Below are 22,819 nucleotides of genomic sequence, written 5' to 3' on the forward strand. Positions count from 1 at the left end.
CTACTTCCGACTGAGAATGGAAGCTGACGGCGGGGAGGAAGCATGTCTTGAATCTGGGTGCTAGATCTAGGCCTTGTCGTTTGTTCGTCGTACTTGGCGAAAGCGACTTCATCAGCTGATGGACTGAAATTCCAATTACGGAAGTCCTGCAAAGCTGGCGGTGAGCGTACTGATGGCCGTCGGTGAGAACTCGTTGAAGGTGTAGGGACCCCGGACCTGTACTCTGTATTCGGCGAAGCTGTTTGCGATACGTATTCATTCGGTATCTCTGTGAATGCAGTGCCAGATCGGTTGAAGGTGTGAGATGTCCCAAACCCATTTGAGGACTGGTGAATAGACCCTGCGCGTTGACTGACGGACGTTAAAGGCCGGTATGTCTGCGCAGCTACACTACTGGCTCGAGATATCGAGTGGTTTTCTTCCGAAAGAAATTGGATCCCTGCAGGCGAGCCCAACCGACCTCGGTAGTCTTGTCGCATCAAACTTGCTTTATGCCTCGAGGAGTAAGGCTGAGTCGTAGCAGAAGTTTGAAAGTCGCCTGCAACCGAGGATGACCGAAATTGCTGCAGTGGAGTGGGCTGACGACGAGATGATTGCATCGGCCTAGCCTGAAAGCCGAGGCTTTGAAAAAGGCCTAGTACTTGGTCTGTATCACCCTGGCTTTTGAATCTCAGACGAATCTGTTGATCGATCTATAGAGGGTTAGCAGACATCCCTGATATGGACATAGAATGTAGACGTACGCTGCGGAGGCTCTCTCTAATAACCAAGATATTGGCCCCGGGGCAGTATCCCAGCATGTACTCGGCGTCTCTTGGAATAGCTCCATCTCGACTTCCAAGCCCGAGCTTAAGCTTCATTCTGTCGATTAGCACGTGCTGTCCAGATTATGAGGCGACTTACAGCCTGCGCCCCTTGTCTCGGCACAATGAGAACATGATTTGGCTCCCTGTTGACATTTCCTCGGGATCCCATAGCATCTGCGAGAAGTATCTCTTGTTTCAAGTTAAGGACGGCATTTTCGACACTGGATGTGCATAACCAGTCTTTCTCACGGTGGCGTCTCTCAGAGACTGCCGCATGGATCAGTGTGAACGTCCAGTTCTGGGGTTTCTGTACTTTGGGAGGCATGTTCGACGATACACAGAGCCGCGCTTCTGACCATCACATGTGGTAAAAGAAGAACCTCCAAGTGTATTTGTAGCTCGAGAAAGAGATGCTGGTCAATTCATCGATGACACCAAACTGTGGAGTTAGTAACATGAGGTAGGGTTGTATAGCATTTCGAGTTGGTGATAGGGTTCTTTGATGGATTGAGCAGAGCAAGGCAATGATCAACGCATACTCCTGAAGCATATAAGGATTGAAGGGTGGGCTGGACAGAGTCACAGGCCAAGTGAGGTTGAATGGTTGTTGCCCTGAGGTACGATTAGGAAGGGACCCTGACTCTAGAGAGTAGGCAAGTGACAGTCTGGGCAGGGGTCTGGCTTCTCTTCACCCATGCCACGACGTGCAGATAGAAGGTGCAGCTCATGTGGAACCAGTCCGAATTGGGATTTAAGTGGTGCCCTTAGCGCAGGGACCATCGGATAGAGCTCGCAGTCACGTGAAGATAAGCCCAGAGGTGGCCAGGGATTTCTCAACGTCGCGTAAAGGCAAAACACGGTTGGTTGGTTGTCCCGGCGCATCACTACCGATCGCAGAGGGCCCTGAACTTGCGCAGGAGCACACTTCATCCCCACCCTCTTCCATTGGGAGTCGACAACGCGTTCTACAACACACAGATTCAGGCAGTTCTTGTCGCAACATCTCGCGCAACCTTTTCCAACAACTTTGGTCCTGTAGAAGGACTCGAAGCTCGTCTGCGAGCCTCACACCGGGCTACGATCTCGAACAAGTAAACCCGGCTTTACTCGCAGGCTGTCCGTCAGTTTGTCTTCACCGAACGTACAATCCCATTTGCGCGTCCACTAACAGGGGAACAGCAGCCTGCTCGATCGACCGACCCATCATGGCCCCCAAAGAAGCTGAGGTTGAGCTTCATGCTATCAGCCGAACCCCCGAGTATGAGGAATTCATGGCCAAGCTGAAGGCCTACCACCAGGAGCGGGGCACTGCTCTAGAGGCCGAGCCCAAGGTCGGACCGGTATATCTCGACCTCTACAAGACTTTCACCCACATCTGTGCGAACGGTGGCTATGATAAGGTGTCTGATGAGAAGTTGGCCTGGCGTCGGATGGCGGAGCAGCTCGGCATCCACTCGTCCAACGTTGCCTCAACTGCCTTCTCGTTGAAGGAGAAGTACTACAAAAACCTTGCTGCCTACGAGATTAAATTCTTCCACGGCAAGGAACCTCCTCCAAAGGACATTCTGGAGGATGTCTCTGCTAAGGGTGGTGGCCTTTTATCTCGAACCAGAGAGAACTTCCGTGGAGCGAAGCGCGACAGTGGCACGGCTGCTGACTCTGCTGCGGCTTCTGGCGATGATGGCACCCCTACGCGAGAGCGCCCGACTCCAGATGCGGCGCCAACATCCAGCGTGAGAGCTTCTCGTGGCCTGCGCGAAGCACCCCCCCAGAGAGTCATCTTTCAACCCGATACAGGTCCTGCTAGGCCGACTCGTCACGTCTCTGGTCAACAGCCGAGCCATCTCAACACTCCTACCCCAGGCGGCCATTCAGGCAGTCATCATGGAACACCGCAACAAGTTCAGCACACTCCCGTGCCTCTTCCTCACCAACCAAGAGCTCCACCGCGTGGACCTAGCGGCAGCTACAATCCGCCCAACCCAGACAGCACGTCGGCATCAGTTGAATCATACCTTCCGCGCTCGCTTCAGCCACCGAACCAGCAGCACGTTCTCCCCATACGCCCTGTCGATACACCAAGCAACAATCCAGCCGAGTTTGCTCGCCGCCGACATGTAGCACGCTCCCTTTTAGAGCCTCCTCGCCGTAGTGGACCCTATCCTGGAGGTAAAGACAGCCTAATTCTCTAGACAATGTGTACCAAGCCGCTAATTTGTATTCAGTTGGATTCGAAGGACCCAATATCTACATTCGTTGTCTGATGGCTCTGCGCTCTGCCATCTTCGAAGAGCAGCAATTCGCGCTCTACCATTTGGTCAAGATCAGCTATGAACGTCATGACAAGTTCAAGTTCGAAGGCTTCCCCGGCCTCAGCGAAGGTCTCGTCGAGAAGGTTCTGGAGATTGGCAGCATTTTCTATGATGTCAAGTGGAAGATCTCCTGGGTTTCGCAGAACGCCGCCGACCACTTCGACACCCTCGATGGCAATGAAGGAACCGAGGATATTCTGGAACGTATTGACACTTTGGAACCAAAGGAAGTCAACGAACTCATTGTGCCTGAGCACCTATCTGATCAGATGGTCCTCGTCAATGAGGCTGCTTTGACTCTGAGGAACATGTCACAGCTCCGTGAAAATGCTGCACACTTGGCTGAGTTTTTGCCGATCAAAGACCTGATTTGCATTGTCTTGAGCCTCCCCAAGCACGAGTGGTTGGTTGAGTTGAAGCACCAAATGTTGGACATTGCAGAGGCTTTGACACCCTACTTGGAGATTGACTCTCGCGATCCCCTCTACAAGGTCCTCATGAAACAACTGAAGGGCTCCGACGATCGGGGTATCATTCTCACGGCTCTTCGAGCACTTGGTCGTATCTCGATGAACCTCGAAGCCACCAACAGACTGGACAAGGTTCCTACAGCCATTTTGACCAAGATCAGCGAGCTGATGCTTCTGAACGACGACGAACTAAAGGATGCTTGCCTCGACTTCCTCTACCAGTACACTGCGGTTGTCGGCAATGTGGACAATTTGGTTAAGTCCCTTAACTGCGAGCACCTGATTCATCATCTTGTCCGTCTCCTTTCGCACAATGCTAGGCGATACCAGATCGAAGAGGTTCTTAAGCCTGCGCCGAAACCGGTCACCAGCAACGATCCGGCCGCTATGCCTGAAGACCTGTTACAGGATCTATTGAAGTTAGAAGAGCCCGAAAGATGCAACCAGTGGGTCAAGTGCTTCTTCGAGGAAGTCAACGACTCCTTTGTCACCCAAATCGCAGCTTGGCAGGCGTACCAGAATGCCTTCAAGGCCGCGCTCCAGGCCATTGACCAGCCTCTCATCACTCCGGCAGACTTCATCAGAAACAGCTGTGCGGCGTATAAGAGCTCCAAGGCTGAAGTGTGGGCTGGCACTGGAAATCCCGGCCAGGTTCAGCAGAAGTTCATTATCCGCGGAATCCAGTGTCGGCTTCGACCTGTGGGCCTGGACGGCCGGGTTTTTGTCCGTTGTCTTTGGGACTCGGCTTCTGGTCGACCCAACGAAAAGTGCGGCCACTTCTTCGGAACCAAGGAGACTATGTGGAAGCATGTCGTTACTACCCATCTCAAGTGGGTTCGGAACGACAAGGGTGGTTTCGACAACAAGGAGGAAGAAATCAGATGCCAGTGGGCTGACTGCACCAAGTACAAGAAGCCTACGAAGATGAAGCTCGCTCTCATGGGCCACCATCTTCAAACCCACTGCTGCCAGAGCTTCAACGGCATCGCCATCAACGAGAAGAAGGCGCAAGCGGGACCCCAGCCTAGTGATAATCTTGTGGTTCACTTTGAAGAGACAGCCACGGCTCCCGATGAGCAGAACCCCGCAGCTCCTCCTCAAGCAGCCGGCATCCCTCTCAGCGCGGTGCTGATTCTTCGCAACATTGCCCGCAATGTGGTCAAGACTAGTGCTCAGGAGGATCTGCTCAAGCAGCATGAGCTTGGAGGCGAAGCTGGTGGCTGGAACGAGCGCCTGTTCCGCAACGTTCTTCCCCGTCTCTACGAGATTATGACCGAGAATAAGGTTCTGGTAAGTTTTTCCGCTGCTACATATCCCCATTATGGCTACTGACGCGGAATTTCACAGCGGTCTCACGTTTTCTCCCTCATCGAATTCGCCGAGTCGGAAAGAGATTTGTAGGCGCATTCCAACAGCCCGCCTACTTACGATGCGTCATGCGTGGTCTTACGTTGCAGAGACCTGACTGGGCAGATGTTCTGGGTCCAATCTGGCGACAAGGGGCTCCTTTGGCCTTGCTACACGACCGTGGGCACCATGAGGCTGTAAACTTTCAAGGGGGACTGCGGTAAATGGCATCGTGGCCCGGACTAGAGAGCGAGTATAAGATGTGGGAGAACGTGTGATAGAAAAACTGTAATTTTTTGGGATGGCAAATACCCAGGCGTTGAGGAGGAACGGCCATGAGAATTAGCAAGCAAGATGACGACTTTGTTTTCTTCCCCCAAGCTGTAGAATAGAATCAATTGCGATAGGAGGAAAACTCCACTGGAAATCACTATACTGTGAGGATTGTGTTCATCGTTCTTCTTCCCTGAGGTTTTGTTGCTGTGTCTCAACATGGATCCGTCCTTGAATGCACGGTCTCCTCATTCGGAGTTGAATCCGAACGGGTGTGGATTCTCTCTCTCCCCTCCGTTTTTTTAGCTCCACGATGCTTGCTTGCCTGCCAATGCCCCCTAGGATTGTTCGGAAGTATCGTGAGTGTGGAGCCCCGAACGAGCACACCATCAATCAACCAAGAACCTGTGCATTTTCTTCCCGCTGTGGAGACGGGGGGGGGGCGACCAACTCAAATTCAACCCATCGTGGAGAGAGTCCAAGGTCCACCTCACGATAAGGCTAGGTGGTTTTCTCTCTCCCGTCGGGATTTATTCGCCCCCCCCTTGTACCTAGCTCCATCCCTGGAGAAAGGGGAAACCCCACGATCGTCGAGTTTCCACGATGATCGTCGGTAGTCGGTACAGCTGTCATTTTTCTTCTTCTTCGTACACGCCAGTATATTTGGTATGGGAATGGCTCGGGCCGAAAGAAGATCTCTTCAGCTTCCTCCACGTCTCTCCCTATCCCCGCCTTTTGCTGATAATTGGAAACCATGTAAGTGAAGCTGTGACAGCATCATTCCATGTATTGGCACCAAGTCATAAGACGGCTTTTTCAAAGGACATTCAAGCAGTGCAACTGCAACCAACCATAACACAAAGCCTCGAGACCATGTGTCACCTACTATGTCACCAGCATAACCTTTCGGGAATGGTAGGAAACAGCCTCACTTCCCCATACCCCACAAACTCACCAAGATTCACAAAGGCCACCGTCACGTTGCATTCCATGAGGCTCGAACAAGAGACACCAAAAAGTGACACCAAAAAGTGACGTAACACAAAAGACGTGTCTTTTCTCTTTGGATTCTATCCTGCGAAACTTCTTTGTCTGATCTGTCCTGCCTACCGGGGAATCCCAGAGTCCAATCCCCAAAAATCATCTTTCTGTCCATCCCTCTCTATCCTCTTTTTGCTAGACTGGTTGCCCAAAGCCACCGATGGGCAAAGACCCAAAACCATTGGGAAAAAAGAACCTCTAGTCCAAATCCCCAAATCTTTTGGTTTGTTCCTGTTGACTCCTGAAACTACCTTGCCTGCTTTGAGAACAAACACTTGCGCGAGGAGAGAAATGATGGCTGACAGTCGAAAGTCAAAAGGGCTGAATGGGTGCTGTGCAACCCTTGGACCACTGGGGGGGTATAGTCCCGGAAGACTTTTGTCGGGTCGGTAAAAGGAAAAATAAAGCAATGACACTAAGAAATCGGCACGAAGTCGCCGTAGTGTAGGCGACCATGTCGGAGCGATGGTGCTGGTTCCACCGGTATCACATCTGCCCATGGCAAACATACCGTCTGTGTGGATCAGCGATGCTCTTCATCGTAGCTGCATGACGGGACGCAGCCTGCAAGCTCTAGACTCGCCAGGTACATGCCAGACCTACCCCCAAGGCAATGCAACAAAGCAAAGCTTGGGGAATGGCCACATTGATGTACAAGCTTAGTAGCAAGTGTAACCACCATCAATGATGACGTTGGACCCAGTCATGAAGCTGGAGGCATCGGAAGCCAGGAAGACGCAAAGACCGTTCAGGTCGTCGACAGCACCGAGACGGTCCTGGGGAGTCAGGGACTTCCAGATCTTCTTCTGGGCGTCAAGGGCTGGGACACGGTTGAGGGCAGTGTCCATGTAACCGGGAGAGATGCAGTTGACGCGAATGTTGTACTTGGCCCACTCAGCAGCAAGGGACTTGCCGAACTGAATAACACCAGCCTTGGAGGCGTTGTAGCAGGACTGCTCCTGGGGGTAGTTGACAATGCTGCCAGACATGGATGCGACCAGGATGATGGAGCCAGGCTTGCCAGCCTTCATCATGGCGCGGCCAACAGCCTGGGACATGAGGAAGGAACCAGTCAGGTTGATGTCGATAAGACGGCGGAACATGGCGGGGTCGTAAGTCTCGGCCTTGATGTTGGAGCTGTTCAAAAGAAGAAGTGTTAGTGGGTCTCGCTAAGCGACAAGGGGCGGATACTGAGATGCTGTGCGTTTTGTGCACGCTGCATTATGGGGATTATGACGTACTCAGCGATACCGGCAGAGTTGACCAGAACATCAGGAGCGCCGTAGAGCTCAACCACGGAGTCGACTGCAGCGTTAATGGCAGCGCCGTCACGGACATCCACCTTAAAGAAGGTGACGGGCAAGCCAGTCTTCTGGTGCAGCTCAGCAGCAGCCTCGTCACCCAACTCCTGGTTGGCATCGAAGATAACCAGGGCCTTGGCACCAGCCTCAGCGCAGGCACGAGCCATGTAGTTGCCCAGACCACGAGCACCACTGTGAATTGGAAGTTAGTCGTGATGTTGTTTTACAGCTTTTAATTTTGAGGGCAGAGCAGAATAATCAATTGGAGCAGTGATACCGCAATTGATGACGATTGAAGGGGAGAAAACGTACCCAGTGACCACAATAGTCTTGCCCATGACAGAGAGCTTCTGCATCATGGGAGGCATGGAGTCGAAGGTCTTACGGGTGAGGGGGACAACATCGTCGTTCTCAGGGCCGGGAACGGGGGACTCGGTGGGAGGGCGAGAGTCGTGCTCGCGGACGGGGATAGAGAAGTGGTCGGATTGACCAGTGCCCTTGGCATCGGGAGCGTAGACAGAGACAGGAACCTCCTTCTCACTGACAACGTCGCTCTTGAAGGCGCGAGCAGAGACGGAGAAGGGACGGGCAGCCTGGCTGCGGATGGCGACGCGAGGAGCGAAGCGGGTGGTAAGACGGAAGGCAGAGCGAGCGGCGGCCATTTTTGCGATCGGTGTTGATGAGTAGGATACGAGGTAGACTTGTTTGTGGTAGGGAGGAGGGAAAGAATTGGTCAACACGAGAAGGGCTTTGACCGGTGATGAAGGTGCGAAGATGGAGGAGAGTCGCAGAGATTCGCAGAAGTCGAGCTTGATGGGAAGAAAAACAATGATGGAATGCGAATGTGGGTGGGAAGAAAAAAGTTGGACGGGCAAGCAAGTCGAAGGAAGTAGGTGTCCAAGTTGATATAGGTAGGTCCAAAGGGGGGGAAGGGAAGGTGTGGCCCGTGTAAGCTAAGGTAAGGAAGGAAGGGACCGACAGTCGAGACGGTCGAAGTGAGGTAAGCTTGGGAAGGTACGGTATGCGTAGCGTAAGAAAAGGTAGCTGAAGTGGAGGCACCTTGTGTTCGCCGACGCAGGATGATGTGAGGCAGAGGAAGGGTTGGTGGTCTCTTGTGCGTGCCTCACTTTAAAACGTTGATCACCCAGCTACCTTGCCTTACGCTGAGCTGAAGTGGAGGGAAGCTGTCCGTATCGGTACCGTCACTAAGGTAGCTTCGTACCTTCCTAGTGTTGAAAATGATGGACGTGGAGATTCTGAGCGTGGCGTGCGGCGATTGCGGAACCGTTCTAGTGCGCGCCAGGGGTCCCAGTTTAAAAAAATAAAATAAAACAAATATCTAATCACTCCATCCATGAGAAATTCCTGGTGCTGGAGCTCGTGTGGGTGTCGACGCGGTGAATGGCATTGTTTCGGCCGGTCGGAATGGCGATACTGGCTGGGCGAGACGGGCAATTGGGTGATCTGGGCACACCCACTTCCAACATAACTGCGGCTCTACTCTGTTAAGAAACTGCAGATGCTGCATACAGGGGTCGTGGCCACGGGGGTTCTCTCGCTCGGGATTGGGGGCAACAAGATGCAGAGAACACCACCTCACACCACGCGCTTGGGCGGCCGTGAAGCGGGAAGCACCTGGATTGGCCTTGCGTGGGCAGCTCGCGGGATGAATCCGAACGCTACAGATCCAGCGAGCGTCACCTTACGCTTGGCAGGAGAGGTTTCGCAGCATTCGAGACAGCGCTGATATGAGTAAGGCAACCACTACTTACCTTTGTATCCGTATACTGACTGCGGTGCAATACGAAGTACATAGAAATGGCAGGGCGATGCGACTGAAAGGGTCCCGTCCTCTTCCAGCGTCCCTACCTGGTTCCTTGCGGCCAGTTTCCGTGAGCGTGTCAGTCTTCAGGACACCTCTCAGCGTCCTACTGCGTAATGGCAAAGCGGCCCCCATGGTGACCCCAGCAAGGTGTTTGTTTGGCAATCTGGCCGTACTTTCGCACCGAACGGCGGCACCAATACCTTTGGGTTTAGCATCCCATGGAAATCTGGTGTGGACGGGAGTGTGGTGTGGAAGCTGGGATGGTCGACGCTAGCAATGAGGTGTGGAGTGCAGCTTGCAGGCCTGGTGGGTGGCGGCTACTCCGTCCTGCACCTTGCCCGGCTTCCTGTCCGTCAAGCCATCCGGGATGTCTTAGCGTGGAAGGACCCCCATGTGAATCCACCCTACCGTAAAATGGGGCCAAGTTGAGATCCTGGATATCTACTGTAGCGTTTGAAAAGGTGCAAATACGTCACCGCTGCTTGTTTGACCCGCCGCACGTCCGCCGCCTCACATCCGCCGCCACAACTCAAAGAGCAGACGAGACGAAGGCTCAAAATCGGTTGAGTCTGTCAAGCCCGTGAGCTTATGGTCCCTGAGTCTTGACAATAAGACTCTCAACATCCTGCATGAATGTCGGGCCACGGTGACAGCGTATCCGACTGCACCTTGCCAGTCCAATGGGTCTAGATGGGATGAAAGTCGCCGCTGTTGTTATCTCCGCGATCAAAGTAAAGCGAGAAAAAAAAGTAGAGAAAAGTCAGAGCCTGAGTCTAAGTCGCTTTGCCATTGCGCATTGAGTGTACTGAAGATAAGGATAGGATACCAATGTCACCTACGGCGCAAGTACACTCCACATGTTTAGGTACGGAGGGGAACTGCGTCTCGGGCGTCATTTCCGGGGCCATGGTGATGGAAGATTCAGAACAACGATCGCGCTGCAACAGTCATAAGGGGACTCTGCTTGCTGACAGGAACTTTCCGGCTGGGACGACAGTGCTGAAAAATTCCTCTCTTCGTCTTGCCGTCCCAGGTGAGAATTGGTTCCCAAGCCTTGCTGTTTAACAGGTATTGTGTGTCGAATTCCAATTCTTACAGGCTTGTGTCCCCATATCCAATGGTCGATGAGGCTCTCTCTATTATGTCAGTCTCATCCGGACGAGTCTCTGACATCTGTTAGCTTCAGTCATCAACTCTGCAGGCTGAACGGTGCACTTTTGCATCATGACCGTAGTCCAAATGGCAGAAGGATCCACAACGGCCACTTTTAGTTGTAACTCCACAGACAATGACGGACTTTGCGGACCCCTATTTCTTACGGATCTGAGTTGATTCAACAGGTGTGACGATTCAGGACTGCTCCAGTCTGCCGAACTCTCCATCTTCGCGCCTAATAACGGTACTAACGGCGCAAAAGCTACGCAACGGCTTAGGTGGCAAATGTTCGTGTGTCGATCACTGCTTCGCTTGTCCTACGCACTTTGTTCTGACTAGCTTGCGGGAATGAACTGACGCTATGATGCAAACAATGGACTCGGGAGGTTGAGTCGCTCCAGATCGTTTCTGGAATCATGTTCCCGAGTCTTTGGGCTTGGAGAGAGAATCGCGCTGCATCTTGCTTATATCTCGAAGAGCATGGTATTGCGTTGCCACTCTCTGATCTTTCAGACGGCTCGCCATTCAGCTCAATCCCGGCGAAGAGCTCACACCAGCATACCTAGTCTTCACTGATGATTGAGGCTACGTGCCGGGTCGCAACTTCGGTGCGGGCCGAGGTTCTCAGCCAGTTGGCTTTCAGGTACTGCTCTTTGGACTCGTAGAGGCTCGTAGTTCAGAAGCGCCACAATGACTTGCTTCGCGACTCGAACCAAAAGCGAGCGCGGTGCGGTGTCATGCAGGAACGACAACTGGGTCGACCCTAAGCTTGTAGTCTCATGAGCGCGTGTCTGAGATGCAATGCAAGCTTGCAAAGGTCTCAGATGTTGTCGTCTCCGATCTCGCTCCTCACAAAGGCTTCTGGGGTTTTGATGAGCGTGTCTCTGAATACCTGGACCGTGTCCGCAAAGCTAGCGACGCAAGACTGTGGAATGGCTGTTGGTCAATGGTCAGCTGAACCGAAAGAAATTGACCATATTATGGCACCTGGGGGGAACTGGGGATGCGCGTACAATCTCATTTTTCGTCATCTTCGATCTTCCTGTCAGACGTCAAATGTTCCTCTACCCCACTTAGAGTTTTGCAAGTTGGCAAACGGACTAGATTGTCACCACCAAATGTATAAAAAGGTGAAGGTATGCGTTGCAAGATTGTCGCAAATCCGATCTGCAGATATCGACGGCCGACCTTTGGGGTTTACATGGCAGCGATGATGCGAGGCGTCGAATTGCCCGTTCAAGAGCCAAACATCAAGCCTGGCGAGAGCCCCAACTGCTTGCCCATGTGTGATTTGACGACATATCTGTGTCCTCGTAGGTTGACAAGACTAGCAATACGTATCACGATTTCGACTCAAAGTTTTGTCCCCAATCCAAACGGCGCGTCTCATCCATACAGCAAAAAACGTGGGACAAAGCAGTATCCGGCGTTGCTGGGGTGTCTGAGGCAGGGGTAGCTCTGGTAGTCTTCCCTTAGATTAGCATTCTCAAATAGCGCCCTCGCCGTCGTGTTCCGCTTGTGCCCCGGCCGGCTGACGGGGAAGCTCTGGCATTCTGGCACATTGGTTCCCAAGAGCCTTCAGGGCGGTCTGAGTATAGCCCAAAGGTTTGTCTGTGCGCCGGATACCGTCCCGTCACCGTTAGGAACCACTGTTGCCTTGAGCCTGTCGGGTGCCAGACGCTGTGCAGTTGGTCTAAATTTGGTGCGAGTGCTCCATTCTTCCTAGGAGCTACAGTCGTCTCAGCGTGGTCGGCCTGCGCCGGTAGCTAGGGTTGATAGCAGAAGGTCCCCAACGGAGGCTACATCCCAGTCTCGGGCGATTTCCCACCTGTGTCGTGGTGTGCTTCGTACTGAAGCGGTTGTAGGGGTTGATATTGAATCTTCTATTATTGCCTCGTTCTCCATAAGTTCTCCTTAAGGGTGCCAAGATGACCGTGGGAAATGGACGTTGCGCCGGCAGACAGTGAGTGCCTGTAGGTACCGGTGTTGGATCGTCCTGTGTAGCTTGAACTGTACCTGGCAAATCTTTCATCTTCCAGGTAGTTTGCTGTCACGGAGCTGGTGATGAGAGCGTGTTAGCGTACCATGCTAAGCTACCTGACTTACAGGGGCAGTAAAGTTCTAGCTGGCATGTTAAGAGCGAGCGGCGCGGGTCCTGTTCCTGTGCCGTCCCGGCAAGGCGGGAGGGACAGTCTGGACTCTCTGGAGTAGGCTAGTGATGGCGCGTGGAGAAAGGGGAGGTTCTCGTCGTGCGAATGTTTGGGGAACGTGGGCGGGAAAAGGAGGTAGCTGCGCCTCGCCGAATCCCTCTCCGGTACCATGTCACCATGTCTCTGCCAGGCACATCAGAGAGGATCCCGGGGAAGGAGCTAAGCTCTGAGAGTGGCATGCTGTAACTGGGGTGTCTCATAAAAAAAATTTGGTCAGATGATGGGACAAGATTTTCAAGGAGTTGAGCATCCGTAACCCGTAGGTCTGCTCGGTTCAAGCATCCCTGGAGACTCAAGAGCGAGGAGGGCAAGTGCAGACGCTTGACGTTGGGCGCCGGACGTCCAACCGCATAAGTGAGTAGACAGGTACGGAGTAGCCATCACTTTCTTTTCTCGAAGACGGGACTGAAAGAGGGCAATGACTGTCGCCTGCCGGTGCAGTGATACGTACGGTGATACGAGTTGAGCAAGAGCCGTGGGGGTTCGGTTGTCAAAAAGGAAGCAACGCCTGGGTTACCTAATGAGCACCTTGGCGATTTAGGTTGGGGAGGGAAGCCACATAGAAGTCGAAGGCACTTGCTACCCTGATGTTTCCCAGCATTTTCCCTTTTGGCTTTCTATTCTCTCATTTCCAGATCTCAGAAATATCACTTGATTTTTGTCTCGTCTTTTCAAATGGATCAGAAAGGATTCGTTTTTGTTGATGATTTTCCATACCATCTGGCATTGACTATAAACGGGGCACGACGATCACGCCGGCAGTAACGCGGGTCGTCCCTTCCCCAAGGGCCAAGCGCCTGGAGTCCCGACGGGAGTCTGGTGCTCAAGTCGGGTGTGGACTCACGATCCGCAGCCGCCAAACCGCTGACCACTTTTTTTTCACGATGCCGCCCCAAAAAGCTCCATTCCACCCCGAAACGGCAGTGGTCCATTTTAGACGTGCACCCAAGCCAGAAACCTTAACCAACGTCTGCCGAGAACATGGGGTGGAAGCACAGACCACTCACTTTGGTTTCCCTCCTGTCTTCTTCTCTAACTTCGATCAAGCGTGTTATGCTTCGAGTTGCTCGGGCATTCGAAAACAAAAGTAAGTAGTGATTTTGACATAACTGAGATCAAGTACACCATCAAGGCCAAGTTACACCGCCACAATTCTAGCTCGTCACCTTGCCCCGGTCTGCTAGGGCGGCTCTTCTGCTTCGAGTAAGCACGTAAGGTACCTACCTACAGCTTCAAGACACACAGATATGCATACGCAAGGAAGCGCATTTCGAAGGCAAAGATCTCGACCATCGGATACAAATACACAGAAGTCGGTATATACGGCGTGTCTATCAAATGAACCCTATTAGCCGTATCCCGATCCGACAGGCTTGCCACGCGGCACTTCGTCGTGATGCAGAGCGTCACGCATGAAATGTCGACAAACTTAGGTTCGTCAAACCGTGTCGGCGTCTTGAATAGGGACATAGTGTCTGTCATTAGAGAAACTCGACTCGCAATTATCCATTACTTTCATGGTAGATTCCATCACTGTGGCATGGCCTTGCGAGCACGAGCACGTACGCAGCTCTGCCGCAAAGTCAATCCGTTCCTGCAGGGATTCATATGACACCTCTTCCGCATAAAAGCTCCGATCGACCCAAACTAGCATGACAAGTGACAAGTCATCCAGAGGAGTATATGAAGAGCCGCTATTGGAGTTCGCTCGCATTGTTGTACTCGCCCGGCAGCTTAGCTATTATTGCCATGCACCTCTGCAGCCTACCCTCACCAGCTGTCCATCGCTATGCTCCTCTCGCTGCGGAACAGACAACGATTGCGTGGCAAGCAATCCAGACAGTTAGTTCCTCGATAGTCTTGACCGTAAATTGTACCTACAAATCATACATGGCCATTTTCGTTAGTTCGCCGCATGAGCAAGCTGGCACCACATCGTGCTATCAGTACAGCCCATGAACTCTCAGTCACAGCAGTATTTTAAACCGACGACCCCAGAACTACTCCTTTTCCAGCCAGAGTGCCAGGGAAGCCTTGAAGGAAGTGTGAAAAATCTTGGATTATTCAGATAGTAGTAGTCCGCGTACCAGGACAATCAGGCGGCGATTGAATGCTCTAAGCTGATCTCAGTAGTATTCACTAAGCGTATTATTTGAACCCTCGGTAACCGCCGCGTCCCGGTTGTGCCCTTCCCATTGATCTAATGGCCCGCCTTGTTCTAGAACAAGACTTCCGAAGCGTTGGATTACCAGCCGAGAAGCAGAATTTTCGCCAGTCGTCTGACTGGCTGCTTGCTAACCTCTTATTCCAAGGCAATGCACACAAGTTCCGAAAACAGATCAGGAAAGACTAACAAATTGTCCTCATATCAGACGGAGCGTACGGATCTGGAAGTCCTAAGAAGTCATGGTGGGGGCGCCCTTCCAGCTTACTGACGGATATCCCAAGGTGCGCCGAACAGAAGACGGTGAAGTTTTTCTGGCCTTCCCAGTCACATCCCACGCCTGTCCCCACACCGACGGCGACGTGCCCACGCCCCAAACCCCCCTGCTATATTTACACTAAGACGAAAAGAAAAAAAACTTCGAAACAATCACACGACGGAAAGAGACCTTCTCGAAGCCTGCGCACACTCAGGGATACCCCATCTCCACCTGTGTATGGCTGGGGATATCCCCGTTTCCACTCCGGGGGCCGCTTCCGTGGGGGGAGCATCCCATCTTATTCCCGTCGCAGGTTTCCACAACTTCACCGCCAGCATCTTTCCGAGGTTCTGTCATTTCTCTCAGTTGGATGTTTCCCCCCATTCCCGCACCCTTCGTAATGATTCTTGTGGGGGGGGCATTTCACTCCAACATATCAGGCGCAAAGCATGGGGCTTCCCAGCGCGGCCGGGGAGTCTTGACCCCTGGTTTCCGGGCGGTCAGTACTCCGTACAGAAACTTGAATCATGATATAATGGCGGAGGGTGTCGATATCGGTGAATGTGTAGTACCAAAATACGTGATCCTCGGTGAGCGTCTGGAGTGTTTGATGCCATCACGACATTAGCAAAAAGCACTATCACAATTGACAACAGGAAGTAAAAAAGAGTTCACCCCCCCGGTACTGAATTGGGGACTACATCTCTTGGTGCTCAAGCTGGGATTCGAACTCGGGTACTCTCACTAAGCCTGTCGTTGGGTAGGCTGGTTGGCGTGTATAATTGATTGTTGACCTTTGACCACCCCACCACCCAGCCAGTTTGACCTGACCCGTCGACCTAGACGGGCGCCTGCTTGCTGGTGACAGGAAGGGGGTTGAAAGGGGGGTATATACCCTTCTTCCCTCCAGGTCGTGGCGCCATGGACAAAGTGTTAGAAGGTACGGACGGTTCAGCTACCACCGGCTTGCAATCACGTGGGTGCGTATACCGTAAACCCATTTCATGTATTCCATCTATTCAGGTAGGCACCTACCGATTGGGCTTTCGAGAACAATAAGACCGAGGCTCCTCCCTGCCTTTCCAGCCTTGAGCCAGGGTATATTCACGCTGTTAGGCTTAGAGAGCGACCCCCAAGGAAGCAGAAAACCACTTTATGGATAGCTTGCTGTAGGTGGTCACCCACAACTAGACATTGCAAAATCTCCTCCAATATCAACTAATCCACTGGCCTACATGAAGCACTTAAGCTGAGGCTCCCTTGTCATGTGTGTCCAAGTTAGAAAACAGATACCTTCATTCCCACTATCTCCCTTTATTAGTGTTGAAATTTTACGGTAGAAGAAGGCCATTATAAGGTGGCAGGGGCCGTTTGCATAGGCCCTTCACTTCCCTGCTCACAACTAGTGGAGGAATTGTTAGCTATACCTACTAACCTCCTCCTTTTACATACCATTATGTAGTTCAATACGTGATTATCAGACTTCGAATGGCCTTGCCTTGCTGACGTTTATACTAACAATAAGGTATACACCGATGGGACTGCTAGGAAGATATAACCACAGCTTTTCGCCAAAGTTTATCAGCTTTCAACAACGCTTAGGGAACTTTCTTTGGGCATCTTAGGTTCGGATAAACGGGCTGGGTATCATACCCAGCCTAGATATTTGCAGCCGCTTTGTCAGGTCAGGTGAGGAGGTGACCAATCTAGAGAACTCGAGATCCTAAGTGGACTCGGACACTGTTCTCATTTCTATGGCAATCTGGTTCCCCCCTTTGTTTATCTCATAGGATAGAAACACCAAATCATTCCGCAGTGAGGAATAGCGAAAACAAAATCAGCAACGGAAGGCTCATTCAGACAATTGCCCAAAGCAAAAAGTAGTATTCGGTACGATTTTCCCCCAGATTTCATTCAGAGCAACACACAAGACGAGATGTGCTGCGAGAATACATCATCCAACGAGGTTCCCTACAATTAGTGTGCTTGCTATTCAAGGCCGTGACCGTGCTAGTATTGAGTATCTCGCAAAGACTCCAAAAACGTTCTAATGATGGTAAGGAAAGTTTCCTGATTGAACTCATAGTGAAAGCCTCATATGTTGGCGTTTGTTGTCAGGGCGAAATCGAGCAGAGGCAAAATAAATGGCGAGAACCTGGCCGTGAGAAAGAGCCGATATATTCTCGCTGTCAAAGAACCCAGATTGGGGCCCTCCCTACCCTTGTGCCGGCAACATACGAATTCGTACTTTCTCCCAGTCATTACTCAATGAGCACAGGCCCAGGTATTTCCCTAGCCGTCCCCTATATTCTTGACTTCCGACTCTTAATGGCACCCCCATATCTTCTGCCAATCGTACTGCGGAAAATGATCTACCATCTCATGGCCGCATCCGCAGTGTGAAGTTCTAACCGGACATCCATAACATCCCTCTCTCTTCATAGCCGATCCCTCATATGTTCCCTTCTACATTTTCGGCTCTAGTACCAGAAGACCTCACCATAACCACCAGATACGGATAGCTCCCCGCCCTCTTCCGGATCACGGAATTAAGAATAGTGAACAGCTCCCTCGAAAAGGACACATCCCATGAGTCCTCCAGAAACCATGAGCCGTCTCTCTAGGTCTTTAGTCCCCTCATCCCGTCAAAAAGGTGACGCAATCCATTTCCATGGACAGTTAAGACAGCCGTTAGGGGGGGGGAGGGGCTTTCTTCCACATCGCCAGGTACGAAAAAGGGGAAAAGAAAAATTGGACCTGGAGGTCATCAGGTGTACAGAGAAAAGAAGAGATTCAGGCGCCGTTGGGGGATCTAAATGGTCGCTTTCCCTTCTCTGTCCATACGAGCGTTTTTACCTCTACCAACTTTCGAGCAACAACACTAGGAATATCACCCATCACCCCCCTCCTCCCCACTTATTTCGCAAAAAGGAATAGTAACAACACATCATATATATGGAAATCCTTTCCTTTCCAAAATACGGATGCCTTGATAGCCCCCCAAGTGTTCAAAATTGCGCACAGAAACTCCGTCATGCAGGCCCTGGGAGAGGCTTTTCCACTGGCGCCAGCCGCAGAGACACACGCAGAGAGAGGGAGAGAGAGAGAGAGAGAGAGAGAGAGAGAGAGAGAGAGAGAGAGAGAGAGAGAGAGAGAGAGAGAGAACGCATTTGTCAAAAAGTGAAGAGAAACGACATCTACCAGTCTCATCCGGAAAAAGAGGTGATAGGAGCAAGAAGGTAGAGAGAGCTTCACTGAAAAAAGGTAAAACGCCCGGGGCTCATTGATGCGAATGACATGGCATGGTCGCATGGACATGCGAAAGGACATGGCCAGGTGGATGGAAACTAGCTTACTCAGGATGGAGAAGTAGGCAAAATCATAGACCATATTCTTTTCTGCCGAAGGGGCCGAAGTGTAAATAAGATATCATGTTGAGAATATATGGGATAACCGAATAATAGAATCACTCGATACGGCACGGCGTCACTGGGAAGACAAGGCTACACTGCTTTTAACTTTCTTAGGCCTGCTGGGCCTGAGGGTCATTCTTCTACCTAGTCGAGTCTGTCTAGAATAGCCATGGTACCACCGCCACGGTGGTACATCAACTCGCGCATGACCGGTAAAGAACGCCCTCCTGCGTGGGCTACAGACATTAGGGACCATTGAGCCGAAAACATGCCCCCTCGTAAATGTCCGTCGACGTCTCGTCTGAAAATCGATCCTTTTTTTTTCTCGGATGTGTTCTGTACAGAGTAGAGAAATCCCCACAAGACAGGTTGAAAAAGGGGTTCGCCTGCCTGCCCCAAAAAAAGAGTTGACCACCTATTCCCGCTGGCCAAATCAAATCGTGCGATTCATCGTCTCGTCCCTCCCTTAGTGACCGATATCCAGTGTGACATTGGCCACTAGACTTTGGTAATATGATTGGTCCAAAGAGGATGTCTTGATCCAATGGGAAGACCGCGTTGCGCACATGCAACCAAAGTCTGACTTTGAGGCGAGTTGCCGAGTCCAGAATCGTGTCGCCTCTATGTAAATCGAAGAGAGAAAAGCTGTCACAGAAAAGGACTTTGCTCGGTCGCCAACATGCCGAATGATGCTGCGTGTGCAAGTCGTCGAGAAGAAGAAATGTCAGAAAGTCCGAGCCGAAAATGGTTCAGAGCCCTGAAGTGGTATCTTGAAAGCAAGTAGAGTTATGTTTGGGGGTCGAAAGGCGGCTAAGCCAAGGCGCGGACACACACTGGGTCCATGAACATATCGAGAGCCAAGGGCGTTGACCAAAGGATAAGTAAAGTTGTTGAGCAGAGCGGAGGTGGAAAGCAACCTCAAGCTACGTGTGTCGTGGCCAACGGTATTTCCTGGGGTATCTTAATACCTGTGTTAGGGGCAGCCCCATTTTGGATGTATGTTGTCGTCAAGGTCGTCATTAATGTCGATGTTTCAACCGCTTGAAGATGTTCTTCGGTGAATGGCCAGGGGAGTCCTACTGTCCCTTTCTAGCCTTCTCGGCAAGCCGAGCTTCTCTTGCGGCACGTACCAATGGCGATAATTGAGAAAGGTCAACGCAGCCCTTCATGAACTCGTGCTAGGAAGGGAAAAAAAAGTTAGTGTCGGACTATCGCTGGAATCTCGAATGGACTCACTCTAAGGAGGTCATGCGCGCTGGCTCTCTTCTCGGGGTCGACTTTGAGGGCAAAGTACAGGAAGTCCCGGAAGACTGCTGACAGGTTGGACTCCTCCTTGATGTGGGGTGTGCCGTTGGTAGCGATCAACCACAGCGCTCTAAGAGGTGATTCGGTCAGGTATGGCGGCTCTCCCTCAATCATCTCAATAGCCATGATGCCCAGAGACCAGATGTCCACCTTGCGCCCGTACTCCTTGCGCGTAACAACTTCCGGGGCCATCCAGTAAGGCGTGCCAACCATAGTGGTGCGCTTATTTTGGGCCTCGTTGATGGTTGCGCAGAAACCGAAATCAGCTACCTGGCGTTAGTTTTGCCATAATGTCAAATATTACTCAAGACTTACTCAGCTTGATGTTGCCTTCCATTGACAAGAGAATGTTGTCGGACTTGATATCGCGGTGGATAACTCCCTTCGAGTGCAAGTGCTGCAAGCCCTTAAGTGTTTCTCTGCAAACGGAGGCAATCTGACCCTCAGTCATGATGTTGAAGGTGACAACATCAGTAAGGCTACCGCCCTCCATGAACTCCATCACAACCCAGAGCTCACCTCCGCAGAGGAAGCTGTCAATGAAGTTGACAATATTGGGATGTGAGCTGTCCTTCATGACAAGGATTTCGTTGATGATGAGATCCTTTTTGGGTTGCTGTTCGAGGTTCATCTGCTTGATAGCGACCAGACGGTTGGTTCCTCGCTCGTAGCCGGTGTAGACACCGCCTGACGCGCCTTGGCCAATTTTGTTAAAATTCTTATAAACTTCGCGAGGATCGCCGTCGGAGCAGATGCGCTTGAGAGCAGCGACAACATCGATACCGGTGCTCTGGCGGGGTCGGTGTCTGGGTCTGGAACCAGGTGCGCCAGGTACACCAACTTGCTGTCGCTGACCGGGACCGCCGTTTGCCGTGGGACCCTGAGCGTACTGGTGCTGCGACTGGGGTGGGGTCGGCTGCTGGGCGGGCTGTCTCTTGCTCGGGGCACGGCTGATCTGGCCAGACATGGCCGCTTGGGCCTGAGCTAGGGCCTGCTCTTGCTGCTGTTGCATGAGTTGCTGCTGGTAAACGTTCGCCTGGGCTGTCTGCGGGTTAGGCGTGGGGGGCACGTAACCGGCGGGGGCGCCAGCACGCGAGTTGGATCGGGATCGAGATCGGTGCTCTCCACGATGCTCTTCGGGTAGCATGGGAACGTTGCTCTCCTTGGGCGGCTGATAGGCGACCGGGGGTAGGTCCTCGGCGGGCTGAGACATTCCAATGCCGGAGTCCTTGCCGGGATAGTTGGAGGGAGCGGACCTCATCGACGAGGGCATGCTAACGGGGGGCTTCGGGGCCGGGCGGCTGGGCATCAGATTGATGTCCTTGCCGGAGCCTTTGCCTCCCGAAACTCCAGGGACGGGCGGCGGCTGGCGGGGGTTTTCGAAAGATCCTTCATGATTGACAGTTGGAAACCTAGGGCTCGCAGGTGGACTGATCATTGGTGACATACCCATATAAGTGGTTGGCGGATACATGCCCGGCGACATGGCACCCGACGGCGAGTTCGCGTTTGCATACTGACGGTAGTCAGGCGCTCTAGCATCGTGGAATTTCTCCAAAACTTGATCCTCGGCTGGCTTCTCGGTCGTTTCCTTGTAGAATGTGATGATGTCAACCATGGTCTGGGGGTTCTCCCTACGTTCCTTCTCGGGAATTCCACTCTCGTTGATTAATCTCTGCCATTCTTTGGGGAGACCCTGTGTTGTAGAAAATCGTCAGTTACACCAAGCACACGAGGACAAAGAGGAAGAAAAGGCCGGACTGACGGTGAACTGGCCAGTAGAGCTGTCGTAACCAACGTGGGTGACATGGACGGGGTTCTCAGGCGCTGAAATGACTGGCTTCTTTGGGGTGCCGACGAGGCTGTTCATGAAGCCAGAGAAGCCCGACTTCTTGCGCAGGACGCCCATGCGGGGCTCCTTTGCCTCGTCTGAATATCTCTTGGGGCTGATCATTGAGTTCTCCGTCACCCGTCCGCCTTGTGATTTTTCGTTCATCATGGAGGAATCGTTCGTGAAGCTCTGGGACTGTCTCAGGGCGGGGCCCTTGATGCGCGAATCGGTCGCCGACTTGATGAGCGGGGCGGGAGCGTTGTGTCGGTGGTAGTTGGGGGTGTTGAAGTGAGGATGCTGACCGGCGACAGGCGACTTGGTCTGCTCGATGCGGTTCAGGACCGCAGCACCGTCAAAGGGAGCGCCGATGAATTCGTCGTGGGGTTGTGACGACAAAGGCGAGGGAGCGGCGGGATCGAGCGGGCGATCGGTGCTGTGGGCGATGCCGACGGCGAAACCGTTACCTACAGGACTGTTGTTGGTGTTGTTGTTTTGGTAGAAATTGTTTTGGTGATTGAAGTGCAGCTGATGGTGGTGAGGAGAAAAGGCGTGGGCGTGGGTTTGGGCGTGGCCGTGAGCAGAAGCGGCAGCGGCAGCAGAAGAAGCGTGGAAGGTGGAGGAGGAGGTCTGGGCCTGGGCGTGGAGCTGGGGGTGGTGGTAGGCAGTTGGGGAAGGAGCAGCAGATCCAGCGACGGCGGCGAACTGGCCCTGAGGCAGAATGGGGGAAGGATTGGGGAGGTGCGTCTGACTTGATGGAAGGTGATGGGGCGAAGAGCTGTTGGAAGCGGCAGAAGAAGCAACGCCGGGTAGAGGAATACCAGAACTCTGTGCCGAGCCAGAAGCAGAAGCAGAGGCAGAGGCCGAAGCGGAAGCAGAAGAATAAGCAGCTGCTGGCGCGTTTGAAGGGGTCGTCCGGGCTGGTGGAGCGGAAGGAGCGCGCTTCAGCGATGTAGAGCTGCGTTTGCTCTGGAGAGAGAGGGCGTCGATGCCACCATCGAGACCGCTCGAGGAACGGGTGTGTTGCTGGTAGGACGAGGGCGGCTTCTTGGTGAGCCTGCGACGTTGGGAGGTGCCGTTGGAAATAGTCGTGCTCTGGCTGCTATCCAT

General features: G+C 52.6%; 3 protein-coding genes across 3 annotated transcripts; 1 reads left to right on the top strand and 2 right to left on the bottom strand.

Moving 5' to 3' along the window:
• Positions 1–2,011: 2,011 nt before the first annotated feature.
• N0V96_006453 (uncharacterized protein) lies at positions 2,012–4,989 on the top strand (the record flags this gene model as incomplete). Its single annotated transcript, XM_053194923.2, has 3 exons — positions 2,012–2,975; positions 3,032–4,878; positions 4,936–4,989. 3 exons carry the CDS (start codon positions 2,012–2,014, stop codon positions 4,987–4,989), a joined length of 2,865 nt encoding a protein of 954 aa, XP_053047494.1.
• A 1,919-nt stretch (positions 4,990–6,908) lies between these two features.
• On the bottom strand, positions 6,909–8,212 carry N0V96_006454 (uncharacterized protein; the record flags this gene model as incomplete). The annotated part of the gene is made up of 3 exons (XM_053194924.1): positions 6,909–7,386; positions 7,491–7,742; positions 7,863–8,212. The coding sequence occupies 3 exons, from the start codon at positions 8,210–8,212 to the stop codon at positions 6,909–6,911; spliced, it is 1,080 nt and encodes a 359-aa protein (XP_053047495.1).
• Positions 8,213–19,652: 11,440 nt separating this feature from the next.
• On the bottom strand, positions 19,653–22,819 carry STE20 (signal transducing kinase of the PAK; the record flags this gene model as incomplete). The annotated part of the gene is made up of 4 exons (XM_065757721.1): positions 19,653–19,754; positions 19,813–20,147; positions 20,197–21,577; positions 21,647–22,819. The coding sequence occupies 4 exons, from the start codon at positions 22,817–22,819 to the stop codon at positions 19,653–19,655; spliced, it is 2,991 nt and encodes a 996-aa protein (XP_065613638.1).

The sequence above is a fragment of the Colletotrichum fioriniae genome (assembly GCF_027942845.1).
Source record: "Colletotrichum fioriniae strain IMI 355084 chromosome Unknown scaffold_7, whole genome shotgun sequence".
Lineage (NCBI taxonomy): Eukaryota > Fungi > Ascomycota > Sordariomycetes > Glomerellales > Glomerellaceae > Colletotrichum > Colletotrichum fioriniae.